Source organism: Pocillopora verrucosa, chromosome 4, assembly GCF_036669915.1.
Source record: "Pocillopora verrucosa isolate sample1 chromosome 4, ASM3666991v2, whole genome shotgun sequence".
NCBI lineage: Eukaryota > Metazoa > Cnidaria > Anthozoa > Scleractinia > Pocilloporidae > Pocillopora > Pocillopora verrucosa.
The window spans coordinates 6035063-6055564 of NC_089315.1; the positions used below are offsets into that span (position 1 = coordinate 6035063).

The window sequence follows — 20502 nt, forward strand, 5'->3', positions numbered from 1 at the left end:
GACCAACTATGTAAATTTTGCGAGAAGGATGTGACTACCAGCGCGACACTTCCAACTCGACGATCATATCCCGACTATGGCAAGCTACTTAACATCGACTGAGTTAGACCTTACAACTCCGATAAGCTGTCGTCCTTGAGGGTGGACGAGCTATCCTTGTAGTTTTCCCATCAAAAGATCACCTTCAAAGGAAAGAAAGCTGAAAAGGTCGCAATGATTAAAGCGCACATTGGCAGCTTGCTGTACGATTCGATGGAGTGTCAACAACCTCGGCAGCCCTCACTAAGAAATATGCAGCAACAAGTGACCTCATCACTTTCCGAGGTTGAAACTGACTCGCAAGGTGATGTAATAGATCGAGTTGTCGGTTCAAGCCCAAGTACCTTAAGTGACGAATCGTCACCGGAGACTGAATTTATACCAGAACCCCGCGTGGAAACATTACCGCCGTCAAAATATGGACGAAAGCGGGCACGGGTCGAGAGAGGCGATTATGATAGTTGGGAGAAGACAGTTTTTTTGATATAATATTTCGACACCTGTAAATAATTTAGATTAATCTTGACTGGTAGCTTTGCTTGTATATACAAGTTTAAGGTTTCTATACACTTCGCGTGTTTGTTAACAAAGAAGAGTCAACTAAGCGACATGGATAAATTTTTTTCCTTCCCAAGAAAAACTGTGACCCTTCCCCGGTTGCGAATAAAACAGGTTTGAGCCTCCCAATTTGTAAAAAATTGACTAATGACCCTCCCCTCCGAAGCCCCGGCCCACCTCCCCCCCCCCCCCCCAATAAAAAACGTACCTTCCCTTACAATCTCACGATCCAATGGAATGCTACATTTGTTCTAATAGACATCAATAAACTTATTCTCCTTGTCAGCTCCTGATTTCTTCTCATCTTCAGCATTGCATCTGATCTTCGAAAGATTATCAGACTGAATACCTTCTCTGAACATGCTCGTCCTCTCATTCTCAGTCAAGAAGAGGTCCTCACAGAGCTTGAATAGATCATAACCATCAGTGTCCTGCGCGATTTCTCCTGCAAATTTCACAGTCAGCCTGTCAACAAGAGCTCTTGCGACATTGTTCACGATATAATCGTTTGCGTGACCACTAACTGCCAAGTCAAAGATGAGTGAAAGAGATCCTGGCACAAGGACAACTCCGTCATCAAGCTTTGGAACTGGGACCCTAAGGACTTCACTTGGGGATGCCCTATTAGGGTGAAATGTTACGCTGGGAATTGCGCGGTCAGCCCTGAGAGCGTTTGACGTCTTTTTTTCATAATTTGGGGTTTTTTTTTTTTTTTTTTAACTGACTTCCATCTTGAAAAAAAATTGATATTTTATTTAAAATGGCTGATTTTGGGAGATACTGATCGTCTTTTGGAACACAGTGACGCTGATGATGAAGATGAAGGAAATACATCAACACCTTTTCAGCCAGATTACGATTCAACTCACATTAAGCAAGAAACAATAAAGTTCCACAAACAAACATGTGAGAAATAGTGGCAATTATGAATTTAAAAGAGTTTCGTAAAATAAATACCTGCTTTAGAATTTATTTATTTTGAACGAGTGCGTGACACGATATCGGCAGAGAGCGAGACCGCGTGAGAACTCGTAGGAATGGAGGTGCCTCGTGACAAAAGTCACGCACTTTCTGTTTCAAGCCTGCATAGAGTTATGGGCAAGGGGACTCCCCCTTTCGTTTTCACAACGCGCAACTGAGATTCTTCGTTCTCTAGCAAAGGTTTCGACTCTCTCTTCGTATTTTCTCAGTCTTAGTGACTTTTTGTGAGACATTCCTATGGTGGATTGAGGAAGCAAGGTCGTAAAGCAGTCAAACGTGCCTTCCATTTCCGCGACAGAGGTTAGAACGCATGGTTGTTTCAGATTTTTGAATGTAAGGTAAATACTTTTATTTCGCGTTTCTCAGTCAACATTTTCTCCTTCAAATGCTCTTAATCTGTCCTAATTTTCTCTGATTTCCGGCGACGAAAGACGTTCCTGCTGTTGACTGACGAGGATTGCCAACTTTTATTTGATTCTGGCGTGTATTAATTGTATTGACGCTTAGTGTGTTACTTGTAAGCTAATTGAGCTGGGCTTACACGAACATGTTACAACTGTCGAATTCACAAAAATTCTCGGCCAATACCTGACATTTACCTCAAAAAATAATCGATTTGGGAGAGTTACAAGGAATCTCCAAATTACCCATTCGATTTAATGCAAGCGCTGATGATCGAAACACTTTCAGTTTCGTTTGCGTGTCATGTGCATGTGGAGCATGCACACGAAAGTGTTTTGCGCTTAAGCTTTCATGTCTGGATTATGTGTTTAACTCAAATTGCTCCCGTATTTGAGATGCATTTAATCAAAAAAGCGATAAACATCTCCAGCGTATTTCATGTGTTTATGTTCATTATTTTATATTTTGAAAGTAATTTTTTCTTTTTGATAGACTGCTTAGATTGTCTTTCCAAACTGTACTGTTATACTGATTTCCTTGTTAAATATTGAGACAAGTTGATTTTCTTCAAATGTCAGCTGGTGATTAAATGGAAGCGTCCTTTCAATTAACTGAATTCCAGTTTTAGGAATCCAATTTATCAACTGATAATGATTGATCGGTATTTGAGTAAAGTTTTACCTTTTGTCCTCTTTTAATCAATATATGATCAATCAATGATCACATTAAAACTGGTTAAGTTCTGCATGTGGCTGCACGCATCCAAGTATATGTCTGGTGATAATTTATGTTACACAAGGCAAAGTAGGTTTGAAGTAAATAGAAAGTTCTCATTGGTTTTTACTTGGTCAGGATTTTGCCATACACAGCATCCTCGCACCGTACAGACAATCACAAAACATGTAAATTCAAAGAAAACTATAGTTTAGTCCAAGTGACATTAGTGCATGAAAATTACCTTGCTTTCTTGAGCTGTACTGGGGAATATTGGCACTATGCCATTTCTTTACTGCTGCAATCTTGGGCCAATATTCCCCAGTAAAGCCCTGGTGCTTAACTGGGTAGTTAGAAGTTAGAAATGGCTTTTGTAAAAATAATTTACACTGTACATGTATCTCTGGCTATTTTGAATTCCACCACAATTGATTTCCTTGTTGCTCTTTATTGAATTTATTTGTACATGAAGACAGCTAACAAGGATTATTTGATATTTTAAAAACAAGCCATCTTGATTATTAGGAGAATTAAAGTTAGCATCAAAGACAAATCAATTTTGTGCACAAAAAAAACGTAAATATGAAATGAATACAAAACAATTTGCTAAATATATATATATATATATATATATATATATATATATATATATATATATAACTAACTGCAGACAGTACTGTTTCGGCCTTCTGGGCCTCATCAGTGCAGTGCTGATGCTAGGATGGAGGAAAGACTATATAGCCACCTCAAGTGATCTCACATATGTGGGATCATCTAAGCCATGCCAGAGTGCTCAAACTAGAAGAACTAGTGAGCATGCATAATGCTAGCAGCAATGACTCATCCTAGTAGAGTGCTCAATTTGGACATGAAAGCAAAGCTTTGTATGCCAAAGAGCTATATCTAACTGCAGACAGTACTTTTTTTTTTTTTTTAAATATAAAAGCCTGGAGACCAGGCAGTTTTATTTCGTCAATGATATCTATTTACAATTCTAATTGATTAAAGTATTCGAATTCAATTATGAGTTATTTAGGTAATTACAGGTCTCAATTAACTAATGATATTTTCTCTCACAGGCGGCACGAACAGCGCACGGGCTATAACAGCCCGGAGTAAGCGCCCACCTGTAAGAGGTAACAAAGTTCTATTTAAAAGTTTTCTATTTACTATTTACAAAGAGATATTTCAGACCATGTGGGGCGCAAACAGCGCGCGGGCCTGTAGCCCGGAGTAAGCACCCCTCATGGGCGAGATTTAACAAGTTTTATTATATACAAAGGTTCAGGGGGGAGCAAGAGAGGGGAAGAAGATGGGCTTACCAGCGTCGACCGAACAAAGTACGTTTTTAAAAGACCAAAAATTCCTTAAGGTATCAGTGTCGTTACTAAGAATTCTGAGCTGGAAATCTTTCTTAATTAAGTCTATAATCGCGTTGGAGCTCAAAAGAGAACCTTCGAAGGTAGCTTTATTTCTGGCAAGCCAACACCAATATATGATGGTTGCCTTGAGAAAGTTAGATAAGGATATAGCGGTGGTAGATTTGTCTAAGGAAAAAGGGTAGTAGACAGATGTAGGGGAGATAGAGAAGGGGGAGTCGAGTAGAGCACGGAAAAGGGGGGAGAAGTGGTCCCAGACTTTCACAACTCTGGGACATCCCAAGAAGCAGTGTTCAATAGTTTCCGTTTTTCCGCAGATCGGGCATTTGTCACTATTGATGTATCCCCAAGACTTAAGGAGATATCTTACGCGGATCATTCTATGGATCAATAGCCAAATTAGATCGTTCTTCTTGTTTTCAATTAGCTTTAGGCGAGACTTGCGCCACACCCAGGCCCAACGATTGATGGGGCGGTCCATAGCAGACGCCCAAAAACCGGAGCACCGGGGTGCAACGCAGACGGGGTCAAGCAACAAAAGATATAAATTCTTACCGGTGAGTAAATCAGGTAAGGCACCAGTTTTCTGATGCAAGGTACGGAGATTATCTAGACAAAGGCGGTAGTAATTGGAAGGAAGGAAGGAAGAGGGAGCAGAATTGGTGGGAAAAGAAAAACGGGGATCTAGAATAGTTAGCTTATGTCCTAAAAAATATCGAGCTAGGTAATGCCATTTGGATGTGCCAAAGTCATCTCTTAAACTGGAAAAAACAGAAAGGCGCAGGCTAGCGCACTTAGCTTTAAAATTAACGACGTTGAGGCCCCCGGATGATGGGGGCGCACAACAGCGATCGCGACTAACATTTTCCATTTTTCCTCTCCAGATAAAAGGCCAAATGATCGACTTAAAGCTATCGTGCACCCAACGGGGTGGGGGGATGACTTTAGCAACGTGCCATAAACGGCTTGCGCCTAAAGTATTTACAATTAAGGTCCTACCGATAAAAGACAGGTCTCTTTGTTTCCAAAGATTTAGAACCGAACTTAGTTTGTCTAATTTGGCCCGCCAATTGTCGTCGTCGACATTGACGAGGCCGTTTGAGAAATAAACACCAAGCACTCTCATTTTAGTGACCCATTTGAGGCCATAGGGAGATTCAATTCTAGTTCGCCATTTTCCTAACCACATTGCTTCAGATTTGGACGTGTTCAGTTTAGCGCCAGATCCTTGTTCAAATTTTGATACGACTCGGAGAAGTGAAGAAAGAGATCTTTCGGATTTTAAGATGCAAGTAGCATCGTCAGCGTACTGGGATATTTTATATTGAAGGCCCCCTGCTCCGGGGAGCAGGAAACCTTCAATATCTTTACAATTACGGATTTGCGTTGATAATACTTCTGAAACTAGCACATAAAGGAGAGGAGATAATGGGCATCCTTGTCTCACCCCTCTTCTTAAGTGGACAGGGGGGGACAGGGAGCCATTAACAATGATTCTGGAGAAGGCTTTAGAATAAAATAGTTCGACCCACCCACAAAAGGAGGGGCCGAAACCAAATTTACGCAATACTCTCATCATGAATTCGTGGTCAACTCGGTCAAAAGCTTTTTCTTGATCTAAGGAAATGAGAATACCCGGTTCATTAGTTTTGTCAATCATGTCGAGGGCATCACGAAGTAAGGCCAAATTTGAGAAGATAGTGCGGCCGACCACGCCGCACGTTTGGTCTGAATGCACGATGGAGTTCATGACTTTTTTCAATCGTTCAGTGATGATTTTAGATGCTAACTTGTAGTCAGTGTTTAACAAGGAAATTGGGCGCCAATTTTTTGCGAGGCGTCGATCATCTTTTTTGTGGATGAGTCGTAGGAGGCCCTCGTACTGGCTATCCGCGAGGGAGCCAGCAAGAAAGGCCTCGTTCAAAACAGAAAGGAGAGATTCGCTCAAATCGTTCCAAAAACACGAGTAAAATTCTGTTGGGAGACCATCAGAACCGGGTGACTTGCCGGTCTGAAGGCCTTCCAATGCAGTAAGTAATTCTTTATTAGAAAAAGGGCCTTCACATAGATTGCGCTCATAATCAGTCAGTGAAAATTCGAGGCCGTCAATTATTTCAGTTTGAATTCGCATATCAAGAGGATCTTGGGTGAATAAATTCTTGTAAAAATTGGTTAAAATTCTTTCAAGATCATTTTGAGAATTTCTGAGAACACCGTTCTCGTCAAAAAAAGATTCAAAACTATTCATGTCAGCTCGTTTTTTCTCCAGACGGAAGAAATAGCGTGTTGGCTTCTCACCTTCTTCGAACCATTGTGCTCGGGAGCGGACTTTAGCTCCTTCGGCTTCTTTCGAGATCAGAGAGGACAATTGGCTTTCCAAATCGCTAATTACACCTGGGTTATTTAAGCGATTAGAATGTAAAGCGTTTTTAGCATGGGTTAATTGCTTAGTAATTAGGATTCTTTTGGCATTTGCTGTTCTCTGTTTACGGATACAGTATGAAATACTTGTTTTGCGGATTTCAATTTTTAGAGCATCCCACCATTCGCGAAGGGAGGCGAATTCGGGGATTTTAAGCTTAAAGTTGTGAATCGATTTTGACATAATGTTTTTAAATTCTACATCTGAGAGTAAAGAGCTGTTGAACTTCCAAATTCCAGGACCGTGATTAGAAGGGTTAGTCGTTAGTTCAATTTTTACAAAGTCATGATCGGATAGGTCGTATACGCATGGAAGAATATTACATTTCGTTACTAGGGTTAAGCCTTTAGCGACGAGAAAGCGGTCAATTCTAGATGCCTGGGTATGGTCTTTATTAGACCAGGTGAAAGTTACTTTGCGCGGGTTGTTTTTGCGCCAAATGTCTGTAAGTGAGAAGTCAGCACAAAGGGATCGGAGAAGTTTTTGATCAGACAATAGGATGGCGGAACAATTTAATTTATCTAGGACATTGTCCACACAATTAAAGTCTCCCCCGATCACTAGGTCCCCTTGGGGGAGAAAGTAATTGTGCAGACAAGAGAAAAAACTTTTACGATCCGAAATAGTATTGGGAGAGTAAATGTTCACTAAATTTAGTTTAGAATTATAGTAGTCAATGAGTAAGCTCAATATTCTTCCTTCGGAATCGGTCAAAAAACGGATAATTTTGCCTGGAAAGTTTAGAGAAAAGAGGATGGCAACACCGGCAGACCTGCCAGTCCCGAAGGACCACAGACATTTGCCGCGCCAGAGTATTTCGAATTCCTCCGCTTGTTTTTTGCATGAGACATGTGTTTCTTGTAAAAGGATTATGTCACAGTTTGAATAATTTAATTCTTGAATAATTTTTCGACTTTTACTGGAGGACCCGAGTCCTCGCACATTTAGAGAAATTATTTTAAGCTTACTCATTGAATATAAATAAAAAATTAATATCTGTACCGCCTTCTCCTAGGTTTAACTCTCTCCCATCCATCATCATCAGTTTCGGAGCCAGAGTAGTCACGGCGGGAAGATCTATCGCGGCCATCGTGGCCGCGATAATAATCTCGATCGCTTCTATCTCTCTCTCTTCTGCCGTCTCTCCGGTCATCTCTTCGTTCCTCTCGATCGTCCCTCCCTCGCTCGTCTCTTCGTTCTCTTGGTCGTTCTCTTCTACCTTCGTCGCGTTGTTGTTCTCGTTGTTTCTCTTGATCTTGTTGTTTCTGTTGTTCTTGCTGTTCCTGCTTTTCTAGTAATTTCTGTTGTTCTTCTTGTTGTCGCTGTTGTTCTCTCTGTTGTTGTAGTTTTTTCTGCCTTTCTTCTCTTTCCTTGGCGCGCTGGGCTCGCTCTGGTTCCTTTTCCTTTTCAGTTTTAGGTGGCGTTGGCTCACTATCGACGTTCGCGCTGAAGAGCAGGAAGGGGCATTGAGGCATGGAATGGTTGTCCGCTAAACAAACGGAACATCTTGGCGAGTCTTTACATTCTTGAGCTCGATGCCCAGGGCATTCACAATTAAAACAACGGACTGCGGAGCAGTCTTTGGCCATGTGGTCAGTAGCTCCACAATTCCGGCAAGCTTTTGGCTGATTTGGGTACCATATTTTGATAGGTTCACCAGCTATGTTGATGTTGGCAGGGATAGTTCGATGTAGCGCCATTCGAGCCGTTCTTACTCCATTCTCGATATGTTGTGCAATTTTGTCGCGCCGAAATGAAAGGACACGACCGTAGTGGCTGAGTCGGCCAATCACGGCAGTGTCGGGTAGTTCAGCGGGGGCTTCATGGATCTTGACGAGGACCAAACGATTTTCGCAGTCGCCCAGGAACACTTTGAGGCCGGCAATCACGACGAAAGGTGTTTCAAGAGCGGCTTCTTTAGCTGCACGGCTCTTAAAAGTCACGATCCAAGATCTATTGGACGCCTTTCTCTGGATTCCGGTGATAGCGTCAATATCGATTTCTGCCGCGTCAAAAGCTTCGAGAATTATTTGCGATGTGACGGTTGTATCAACGCTAAAATAAATAGAGCGATCCTTCGTGATTCTACTTTGACTGGGAGCATTCAAAAAAGGCACGGCCTGAAATTTCACACCCTTATTTTCCAGATTTTTTAGTACCTCAGGGATTTCGATTTCCACGTCTGCGCCCCAGGACTGTGAACCTTCTACCACGCTTGCGTCTACGACGTCTCCTGGATTCGCTGTCGAGTTATCTGTAGTAAACTGGCTGATATTTTCACTTTCCTGGCTGTCCATGTTGACCAATTGCTGCAAAAGCAAGGAAAATAAACTTTTCATAAGCCTTTTAACCTTACCCAAGAGGCCGAGAAGCTTTCAGTACTGTTTCGGCCTTCTGGGCCTCATCAGTGCAGTGCTGATGCTAGGATGGAGGAAAGACTATATAGCCACCTCAAGTGATCTCACATATGTGGGATCATCTAAGCCATGCCAGAGTGCTCAAACTAGAAGAACTAGTGAGCATGCATATATATATATATGATTTTCCAGCAATAAGTGTAACACTTTAACTAACACTCACCTATATGAATATGGGTGTTAGCTTAACTGTAGAAAATTGAATATTTAAAGAAATATATCTTTTATAAGTTTTGACCAGTTAAATCCCTATTTAAAAATCAGATAAGAATATTTTTCTTTGGTGTTGTAAAATTTCTTTCTTATGACAAAGGATTCAGCATAAACTCTCCCCTCTTGTGGAAACATGGTGGTCTTATGATTGGTGAGGTGGACTCATGGTCAAGAGGTCTGCATTTGTAGCCTGGCCTGGCCTGTGCTGGACTCAGAGTCATGAAGTCTGGGTCCCAGTCAATGTGTTGTGTTCTTGTGCAAAACACTTTACTCTTACAGTGTCTGTCTCCACCCAGGAGTATAATGGGTAGCAAAAATTAGTTCGGGAAACCTGATAAAATGCTAGGGGGGTGAAAGGAGGGGAGGGGGGGGGGGGAATAACAGTGGAATGGACTTGCATCCTGTCCAGGGTTGGGTAGTAATACTCCCTGCTTCATGTAAGGAAACCAGGTTTAAGTAAAGCTCAGGCCCTGGACAGGCCACTTTTCAAATCCAGATGTGACCTAACTACCTACCACCTCTTAGTTTAAATGATTTAAGTTGCTACTGTTACAAATTATATAAATTTGAAACACACAGATGTTGATTTTTGCCCAATTATTTCAGTCAATTGCGTAGGAATGTCTTTGGTAAATCTTGAAATTTATTGTAATGAGAAGTGAATTACTGTTTATTTAAATATTAATGCTTGTTTTCTTCAGTATATATATCTTTTGTTCTTTTACTTCTTTAAATATGCTATTGATATTAATTGCTTGTGATTTTTTGTCTATGTATCCCTCCCATTCTCAGAAGGGAAAAAATGTTTATTTTGCAACTGGGAATATGTTGAGCTAATTTTTTACCATTTGCAACCATCTTTTTTTTTCTGGCTAGGATGACTTAAAACAGCAACTTTTTGAAAGAAGAATCCCCTCACAGTTGCTATGGCTAAAGAAAGAAGTCCAATTAATGTTCCATCTGAAAGTGAAGACTTACCTGACAAAGAAAATGCTCCAGATTTTGATGAGGACACTTTACTAGGTGAGCTAGGTTCAATTTTGGCTTCAGTTACTGTTAAAACATTTTCTATTCCACCAGTTTCAAGAATGTAAGCGGATGTGGAGAATGATATTAATACACTGCATGACCACCTTAAAGGATGTTTGGCCAGTCATGACTCTCTTCTATGATTACAATGTATGTTGTTCATTGACTGAGAGGATCTATGACATATTTGTTATTTTCTTTTCTCAAAGTTCAAAGCAAGTACACAAAGTTATAAGAAGTAAAGACTTTATTTGATCATCATATAACATTCATTTTGTAAGTTTGCATCATAAGTACCATCATCATCATCATCATCATCATCATCATCTTTCTATTATATTATGCAAAATTAAATTGAAAGTTTCAACTTCCCCTAAGCAACCAATTTCCAGTAGAGTGCAAATGTTATATCATTGAATATGGAGGTGTTTAACCCTTGACACCCTAACATCAGTATCCATATTCTCCATACTATTCTTTGTATGTTTCTTGTGGTACTGAAAAAGAGAATTCATTTGAAGATCAATGCTTCTTAGGTTGGTGATCATTTCCTTTATTCTCATGAGCTTAGTGAATGATTCAGCAGTATTACTGTAAGGAGAAGTGAGATGCTGGTCACTCTTAGGGTTTAAAGAGTTAAGGTAGATATTGAACTTTCACTAACAAATGGCTCATAAGAAAAAAGTCTACAAGGTCTAGGTTTTAAAGCTTGGTCAATTAGTTGAAAGTCAGGTGGCTTATTATTATTATTGTTTTTTTTGTTTTTTTGCCTAAAAATTGTGTGGGGCATTTAAACACATTATTGATTTTGCCTGTGGAATAGGAATTTTAGGAAACCTATCTCCAAAAGTTTAAGTGCCTAAGGGTTTGCTTCTAATTGAGTGACGCTTAATTCTCATCATTGTTATTACCACTGTTGTCACCCAAATTATTAACATCATTATAAATATTAATCTCATCTTCTTCTTAAGGGGGGGAGGGGGGGACTGCACACATCCTCCAAGCTTTTCAGGGGATGGGTCAAGTCAGGCAGGTCCAAAAGTGGCAGCTGGCACTAAAGGAAAAATCTGCAGATTTTAAATCTCCAGATCTTGGCAGCTCTGCTTATGCACTAATTAACTACAACCACAGGTAATTATTTACTACAACCACAGACTTTGACACAAATTATTTTTTATTTTTTCTTTGCAGCCACAGCTGATGTTTATAGGAATGAGGGTAACAAGGCCTTCAAGAAAAGAGATTTCATCAATGCTATTCATTTTTACACCAAAGGAATTAAAATGAACTGCAACGAAAAAGAACAGAAGGCCAAACTGCACAACAACAGGGCTATTGCACATTCTAAACTTGGTAAGATGATGAGAGCTTTGATATGCATTTTTTTTTCTATTTTGAAACTATTGAGTTGTCAGTAGTAGTTTTCTGGAAAAGGTGATAATTTTGAATGCACCCCCGGAAAAATTTTCCCAAAATTATTTATAATAGTAATGGTAGTTGGTTTGCAACATGTATGGCTAATCAGAGATATTTATTTCAATAACAGGAAATCACCAGGATTCACTAAGGGATGCAGAAGCAGCCATTGAGTTAAATCCAACTTTCTTTAAGGCAATTGTGGGAGGTTAGATATGTTAGCTGTGCTATAATAATAGAACTCAACACTCTAAGGTTAAATGAGGTTAAATGGAGTTCAATCTTGTCTCAATTGACTTTAATTAAGAGGTCGAGACCACCCTGATGTACATTTCAATCCAGCTCTTGACTGCTATGCCATTACTTTCCATTAACCATGATAAGAATATTATTTTGAACGGGATGAAGAACTCAATGTGGAATGCAAAGCAAAATTCCTGCATGAATATTTTAGTTCCTTAAGTTCAATGAGTCACAGGTGTCAGATATGTTAAGAGTGTGTCCACGAGAGCACCGGGCAGTCGTGCTACATGACATCTCATCGATTTCAATGGGACTTTGCTAGTTTAAAGGGTCTACCCCAAAACTCAAAAAGACACACTGGTTTCTGTTTTGGTTTTTTTCCAAGGGGAGATTGACCCCCCCCCCCTGGTTTTTCTTGGTTTTCACCAAGGAAATTGCTTCAAATAGGTAAAATGTATGAAGTTACTGCGATGGTATTTAACCGATTGCTTTGAGGATTTGCACACATATTTTTACATCCTTAGTTAATGTCTGCTGCGAGTATCAGTCAGTTTGATTGACGGCTTGTCAATCAACAGAGGAAAATATACGACTGTGTTTCTAGACTTTTCGATTCATCCAAATATTTGACAACTTTCAGGTCAAATATCTCTCGTTGCCAGAAAGCTACAACACTAATCTTAATTACCTGTCACACAATTCTTGCTCTAGGCGGTCACTTGACAAAATAAACCTATATTTTTTAGCTCTTTATACAAGATGATTGATCAAGAAAGGTGAAAAATGTGAAAAACCTTCGAGATTTTTTGTAGGAATGGAAAATCTCACGTTAAGAGAGATGCATGTTGACGAAAAATCAGTGGGAAAATCGTTGGTTTCTTTCTTCAGTCATTTATTACTTTGAAGATTTGCTAAAATCAGGACATAGGTGTAGTTGAGAGAAAGTTGTCACAGCCGCAGATTTTAAAAGGCATCCGAGACAAAAATACGGTAGTGCCCAAAGATTTTTTTGATGATTTTCAGAGATGAAATGATGGGTTATAAAGGGTAATGAAGATAAGTGTTGCAGCTTTCTGGAAACGGGAGATATTTGACCTCAAAGTTGTCAAATATTTGGATGAATCGAAAAGTCTTAAAACACAGTCATATATTTGCCTCTAAGGGACTAGGAATTGAGCTACAGTAATAGTATGCTTCTTTGTGTTGTTGCCTATAGGAGCCACTGCTTGTGTTGAATTGAAGAGATTTGAAGAAGCAATCACTTGGTGTGATAAGGGACTAGCTGTATCCTTTGAAGGAGTCTTTCATTTTTAACCGTGGGTATAATGGAAAAAGTTTCCATAATTTGATGTTTCAAGGGAGAAAATACAAAGAAGGGTATTAATTATGATGGGAACTTGTCAGCTCATATACTTTAAGTGTGTGTGATTAAAAACATAGGAAAAGTTATTACCTCATGACTTATTAATGATATATTACTCCTTTTAGCCAATTTGACTTAGTTCTACCATCCATGCCAATAACTGGTACATTAGTTTAAATAACCCTTTAATTTCCCAGACCAAATTTGTAATTATATTAATTCTAATTATCCTTACTGTCAACCATACAATTCTTATAATGTTAGTACAGAGAATTCAGTATTGCATCAACTAACTATTTTTAAATTGATATATTTTTTTTTACTCTCAACACTTATCTGATTGATATTGTATTGCTATTGTACTTGGAGAAATTCTCTTTTGGTCACTCACGGGAGTTAAAGGGTTAGAAGACTAATATTCATCCAGTTTATACATAATACTTGGGTAGATGATCTCTCTTAAACAAGCCAGACCAAAAACCTCGGTAATGTTTAGATATCTTATGCATATTTTCTTGCCTTCGACCTTTTTCCACTATTTAGAGACTTGGAAACTTTCGTCCTGCTTTCCTATGGACAAATAAAAATTTTAAAGACACGTATTTGTGTTGTAGGCTCATTTCTTCCACTGCTGTAAAACATTCGTCTGATGTTAAAGCTATATTAATTTAAAAATTGAGCAAGTGCTGCTCAGTTTTTGGAAACTAGGAATTAAATTTAGATATTTTGCGTGAAATTTTGAGGCTGCACACTGAAAAAAGATTTTTTGAAATGTAAATTTACTTCATTACTGACTTTAAGACTGAATGTTGATAAAACATCAAGTTTTGTACTTAGTTGCCAAGCCTTTGATTTGGAGTAAAGCTGAAGATGACCTTGTTGTGATAGAGACCAGTATCGAGAAACGATAATAACAAAGTAGTTTGCTTTAAATAGCAGCAATGTTTTTATCATGACGAGGTCACCCTTAGCCACACTCCTGTTCAAAGGCTTGGGAACCAAGCACGCAAATGTTATAGACTAATAGACTATCATAAATCAATATGATCAGAAAAATAATACTTTTTTGTTTTTCCACATTTTTAACCCTTAACATAAAAAAGATTGATAAAAACAATGGGATCTTGTTGTCATTAAGACTTCAGTCTGTCAGTGAAGTGGGAGATAAGTACATGGAGGAAAAAGATCCTATTAGTCATGACCACGGTAGTGCAAGTTCAGGTGATTTCAAGAAAGTCATAGATCTCTATAATCGGGGAGAAGAAGCCATAGAGTACCTCAACCTATATCTTAAAAAAGCTAAAGAAGTAGGAGACAAGCATGGGGAGGGTGGTGCTTATGGCAATCTTGGCAATGCTTATCACCGTCTGTGTGATTTCAAAAAAGCCATAGAGTACCACAACCTAGATCTTAAAATAGCTAAAGAAGTAGGAGACAAGCATGGGGAGGGTAACGCTTATGGCAATCTTGGCAATGCTTATGACCGTCTGGGTGATTTCAAAAAAGCCATAGAGTACCACAACCTACATCTTAAAATAGCTAAAGAAGTAGGAGACAAGCAGGGGGAGGGTGGTGCTTATGGCAATCTTGGCAATGCTTATCACCGTCTGTGTGATTTCAAAAAAGCCATAGAGTACCACAACCTAGATCTTAAAATAGCTAAAGAAGTAGGAGACAAGCATGGGGAGGGTAACGCTTATGGCAATCTTGGCAATGCTTATGGCCGTCTGAGTGATTTCAAAAAAGCCATAGAGTACCACAACCTAAGTCTTAAAATAGCTAAAGAAGTAGGCCACAAGCATGGGGAGGGTGGTGCTTATGGCAATCTTGGCAATGCTTATCACCGTCTTGGTGATTTCAAAAAAGCCATAGAGTACCACAACCTACATCTTAAAATAGCTAAAGAAGTAGGATACAAGCATGGGGAGGGTAACGCTTATGGCAATCTTGGCAATGCTTATCACCGTCTGTGTGATTTCAAAAAAGCCATAGAGTACCACAACCTAGATCTTAAAATAGCTAAAGAAGTAGGAGACAAGCATGGGGAGGGTGGTGCTTATGGCAATCTTGGCAATGCTTATCACCGTCTGGGTGATTTCAAAAAAGCCATAGAGTACCACAACCTACATCTTAAAATAGCTAAAGAAGTAGGAGACAAGCATGGGGAGGGTAACGCTTATGGCAATCTTGGCAATGCTTATATTAGTCTGGGTGATTTCAAAAAAGCCATAGAGTACCACAACCTACGTCTTAAAATAGCTTTAGAAGTAGGAGACAAGCATGGGGAGGGTGGTGCTTATGGCAATCTTGGCAATGCTTATGACAATCTGGGTGATTTAAAAAAAGCCATTGAGTACCACAACCTATATCTTAAAATAGCTAAAGAAGTAGGAGACAAGCCTGGGGAGGGTAACGCTTATAGCAATCTTGGCAATGCTAATCACCGTCTGGGTGATTTCAAAAAAGTTATAGAGTACCACAACCTACATCTTAAAATAGCTAAAGAAGTAGGAGACAAGCATGGGGAGGGTGGTGCTTACGGCAATCTTGGCAATGCTTATGACAGGCTGGGTGATTTCAAAAAAGCCATAGAGTACCACAACCTAGATCTTAAAATAGCTAAAGAAGTAGGAGACAAGCATGGGGAGGGTGTTACTTATGGCAATCTAGGCAATGCTTATGGCCGTCTGGGTGATTTCAAAAAAGATATAGAGTACCACAACCTAGGTCTTAAAATAGCTAAAGAAGTAGGAGACAAGCATGGGGAGGGTGTTGCCTATGGCAATCTTGGCAATGCTTATATTAGTCTGGGTGATTTCAAAAAAGCCATAGAGTACCACAACCTACATCTTAAAATAGCTAAAGAAGTAGGAGACAAGCATGGGGAGGGTGGTGCTTATGGCAATCTTGGCAATGCTTATGGCCTTCTGGGTGATTTCAAAAAAGCCATTGAGTACCACAACCTACATCTTAAAATAGCTAAAGAAGTAGGAGACAAATCCTTGGAGGCAATGGCCTACTGCTCATTAGGATGCGATTTTGAGTTGCAAGGTGGACTGCCAAAAGCCGTTGAACATTGCCAAGCAAGCATAAACTTATTAAATTCCTTGAGAGTACTTCTAAAATCTAAAGATGATTGGAAAGTTAATTTTCGAAATCAGCATCAAGTGGTGTATACAGGTTTGTGGAGAGTTCTCGTAGAACAAGGTAATGTAGATGAAGCCTTATTCGTTGCCGAGAAAGGACGAGCTCAAGCTCTAACCGACCTCATGGAATCCAGTTTTCGTGGTAGAACAAGTCACCACAAGGGAGAAGATGAAGATTGCGCAGTTTTAAAAAACGTTCTATCAAACACTGTCTTTCAGGCGGTGGACGAAGCTAACGTCAATCTTTGGGTTGTGTCCGAAGGAAAACAAGTTCAGTTAAGACAAAGTAAGCTCAAAGGTTTTGTTTCAGAGAATAGTGGATCTAGCCAGTCCTTTGAGTCGTTCATGCTCGGTGTCTATACACAACTTGGTGTTCGTTCTAATGTGAGATGCGAGAATCGATCTTTAGATGCTTTGAGGGAGGGCCGTTCAAAAGTGCATGAGAAAACCATAGAAGCCAACCCTCAACCTCACATCCAACAAGACGGATGCTTGAGCACTTTGTATGATATCGTTATGAAGCCAGTGGCTGACTTGATTGAAGGGGATGCGCTACTCCTTATTCCTGATGGACCCCTGTGGATCGCTCCTTACGCTGCATTGAAGGATGGTAATTCTAAATACCTGTGTGAATCGTTCACAATCCGAGTCGCTCCATCGTTAGCAAGTCTTAGACTCATTGCCGATTGCCCAGATGATTATCACAAAAGCAGTGATGCGTTACTTGTAGGAGATCCGTGGGTATCCGAGGTTACTAACAGCGAGGGAGAGAAAGTCCTCGAGCAGCTTCCGCGTGCTAAAGAAGAAGTAGAAATGATCGGAAAAATTCTGAATATCACGCCAATCACTGGCAGACAGGCCACGAAACGAGAGGTGTTGAAAAGACTCAGTTCCGTTTCCTTAGTTCACTTTGCGGCACATGGATGTCCGGAAACTGGCGAAATTGCTCTTACACCTGACCTAGACCGAATATCTACTATGCCTACGGAGAAGGAGGATTACATTTTAACGATTCGAGATGTGTTGAATGTTCAACTTCGCGCCAAACTTGTTGTGCTCAGTTGCTGCCACAGTGGTCGGGGCGAGATCAAGGCTGAAGGTGTGGTTGGCATTGCGCGCGCTTTTATGGGGGCTGGTGCTCGGTCTGTTGTGGTGTCCCTGTGGGCGATTGATGACGAGGCTACTCTCGAATTCATGAAATGCTTTTATCAACACCTTGCAGAAGGTAAACCAACAAGCAAGTCACTGAACCTGGCCATGAAAAGCCTCAGAGAATCAGATGAGTTCCACGACATCAAATACTGGGCGCCCTTTTTGCTGATTGCAGATGACCTCACGTTTGACCTGATGGCAAAGGAAAGAGAAAATTTGAATAGAAAATCAAATAAATGAGAAAATCTTTTTTTTCATCTCAAAAGAATGAAGTAGGAACTTGGAAGGATTAAATGTTTCTCTATTTTAAACAACTTTTGGCTATTTTTCTTTACTTTTTATTTTTTGTTAAATGGAACTTGAGATGTGCAACTTTACTATGGTGAAGAAATAAACCAGTCTATTTCATTATATTTTGTTTAGTGGAATTGTCATTTTTGTTACCCTAACAAATTTAAATGCTTGCGAAGAGAACGAAATGTAACAAGGCCTCTGTTATGAACGAGGTTTCCATTTCCACCTACATGTCACTCAGCTCTGTTCCTGTATTACAATCAGTTGTATGGAAAATAATTTAAAGTTTATTTCTTTTACCTAACCAGGGACTTTTCCACCGGATTTTAATTACCTTTATGCTCTAAGCTTTTGATAAGCAAAGAAACAATTAGTCATATGCAAAAGTTGGCGAATTTTTATTTCCAAAACTTTGATAGAATATGCGAATTGAATATGTGAATTGATCTTAGACCGTTTTCTACATCATAAATTACTTTGTTACAATTACCTTCATCTTTGCAAAAAATTGAGGACCATTTTCAACTCAATCCATTTTAATGCAATCTAGTTCTGTCAGTGCCAAGATTGCCATTCTAAGCTTAATTTGAAGAAGTAAACATCAGAGATGATGTTATTAAACTTTCTAATCATACGTTGGGGACATTACACCTACTTTTAGGGGTGTAGCCAGCCTTTAGTCCCGTAGGCCGGCCTACAATTGTTTTCTGCCCGCTTGACTTTTACTAAAAGATAATATGACTCTTGCAAATGTTGAAACATAAATTGAAATTTGTGAGGGAAGAGGCTTACATTTAGTCAAAAAGCTGGCTACAAAGAACGACGACAGAGAGGCTAAAAATTGTCCATGTAATCTAAACTAGGAAAGAGGGACGCAGCGTTCATTATAATTAAAGTTTCCATAGGTGTGACTTTTATTGTATGTGACATGAAATTTGTTTCTAGTACGACAATATTTACGCTCATAAATGAGAGAAGCAGTTAACGTAAGCCATGTAGTCCTCAATGGGAATTATTTTGGTGAAAAGGCTCATTAATTAATGTAAACCAAGTTGAAGATAATTGTTCATTTACCTTAGTTTATATTAATTAACTCACGAACTCCCAAGTTCTGAAGAAAAATTCTCCCAACCGATAAGAATGTGTTTCTCTTTGCCGCCGCTTGTTCCGAGAATTCGATGTAACATTATGTTTCTAGTATAAGATTATCCTCCAGTTTGGATTTTCTCGAATTGTTAGTGACTCCATGTTTGTCGGTGTATTAATACCGTGAGGAGAATTAAAATTATGATTAGTCTTGGGAGTAAATGGGTTCATTTTAGCGTCTCCGTTTAGCGCGTATTTTATTTAATGCCTTGAACGATTTAATGCAGTTTCTATTGTGCTTATTTGTTACTTCTTTTTGTAAGAGAAATATACAGTGTATAAAATACAAAAACTGCGTTGATTTACATTGTCTGTCTCCATATTCTTAGGATGTAAGATGTAGAGAAAGCAGATCCTATTGGGACTTCAATACTTGTTTTGACCCGCGCGCCAAGTTGATAATGTGTGCAGCTAACAGTGTACTAACATTCCATGTTTCAAGCCCCCGCCCACTTAACAAAAGCGCGTCATCTCTTCGATTGTATCTCTTTCACTGTCTATTGTTCTCCGTATTGCCACACGTTTTGAACGCCGACGGACGTGTTCATACTGTTACATGTGTGCCCCTTTTTTTATCTTTTTCCTCACACAAGTTTTGTTTATTTTTCTCCTTCCTCTGGTTCCTTCCATTTTTTTTCATCGCAATTTTCCTTTATTCCCATCTTTACGCGCACCTCTTTTATCGCCCTCAACTTTGTTCTTCTGTGCGCCTCATAGGACGCGACTATCTCCTTGTCTGTTTCAGTTTTCACTTGTTTAAATCTTCGCGCAACGTCAGGCTTCTTACAACTCATATACCTCGTTACTCCCCCATAGTAGTTGTTATCATGCGTATTATGTCCACTTTGGGATGGTGTCCTCTTAAAGTCATCTCAAGTGAAATCTCAGTTTTCCTTTCGATTGATTCCTAGTCCACAGGGTGCCAGTACTTGCTCTCCTCAGTCCTCTCATCATAATAGCAGTTATAAAGCGGAAGAGCTCCCTCCAAGTCTCGGCGACATAATCGGTGCATTTTGTTGGAAACGAGTCCCTCAATGTCCAAATTAAGGCCTCTTCTATCATCTGATTGGGAATGGGTCAAACTCTCGCCCAGAGTCCACCTACAATGCGAATCCAAGATGGCGGCAGGCCAATCCACAGCCGGACTCTACTGAGTCGGTAGCCGCCATCTCGGATGTAGACGCAGAGAAGACCCTGGGGAAGAGTTTTGACAAAACAATAATTAAGAAAGGATAAGTCACAATAGTGCTTAAAGAGATAGTCGATAACAACTTGAGAGATTCATTATGAGCAAACAGGTTTCGTCGATTATTAAATTCCATGTCTCCTCGAATACGCACTCCTATATGCCCCTCTTCCCCGTCCCTATACATCCCTGTACTGCAAGTTTTATCATCATACAGCACAATACAACATTATACCCCTGAGTAGCACTGTAAATCCGTAAAATGCATTAACTGGACAACGCTTCAGAACAATATGTACCCCTAGATAGCACTATGCTTCCCTCTACTGAATTTTAAATCACCATACAGCGCTATAAAAACAATTGCTCCAATTTGGCGCCAAAATAAGTGCGAATATTTGT

General features: G+C 39.7%; 2 protein-coding genes across 6 annotated transcripts; one reads left to right on the forward strand and one right to left on the reverse strand.

Annotated features, from left to right (window-relative positions):
• The first annotated feature begins 1738 nt into the window (after window positions 1-1738).
• On the forward strand, window positions 1739-19173 carry LOC131797274 (tetratricopeptide repeat protein 28). 5 transcript variants are annotated; one of them, XM_066165557.1, is made up of 9 exons: window positions 1739-1878; window positions 3774-3830; window positions 3977-4034; window positions 4501-4643; window positions 10002-10148; window positions 11346-11507; window positions 11701-11778; window positions 13030-13097; window positions 14280-19173. In XM_066165557.1, the coding sequence occupies exons 5-9, from the start codon at window positions 10052-10054 to the stop codon at window positions 17712-17714; spliced, it is 3840 nt and encodes a 1279-aa protein (XP_066021654.1). In that variant the 5' UTR covers window positions 1739-1878; window positions 3774-3830; window positions 3977-4034; window positions 4501-4643; window positions 10002-10051; the 3' UTR covers window positions 17715-19173. The 5 variants fall into 5 exon arrangements, with proteins under 5 accessions (XP_066021654.1, XP_066021653.1, XP_066021656.1 ...); XM_066165556.1 differs by having other exon boundaries at window positions 4501-4630; XM_066165558.1 differs by lacking the exon at window positions 1739-1878 and adding an exon at window positions 1886-1916 and having other exon boundaries at window positions 4501-4630.
• Window positions 6853-8333, reverse strand: LOC131785742 (uncharacterized). Its single transcript, XM_066165561.1, has one exon. The coding sequence runs from the start codon at window positions 8193-8195 to the stop codon at window positions 7485-7487; it is 711 nt and encodes a 236-aa protein (XP_066021658.1). The 5' UTR covers window positions 8196-8333; the 3' UTR covers window positions 6853-7484.
• Window positions 19174-20502: the final 1329 nt, after the last annotated feature.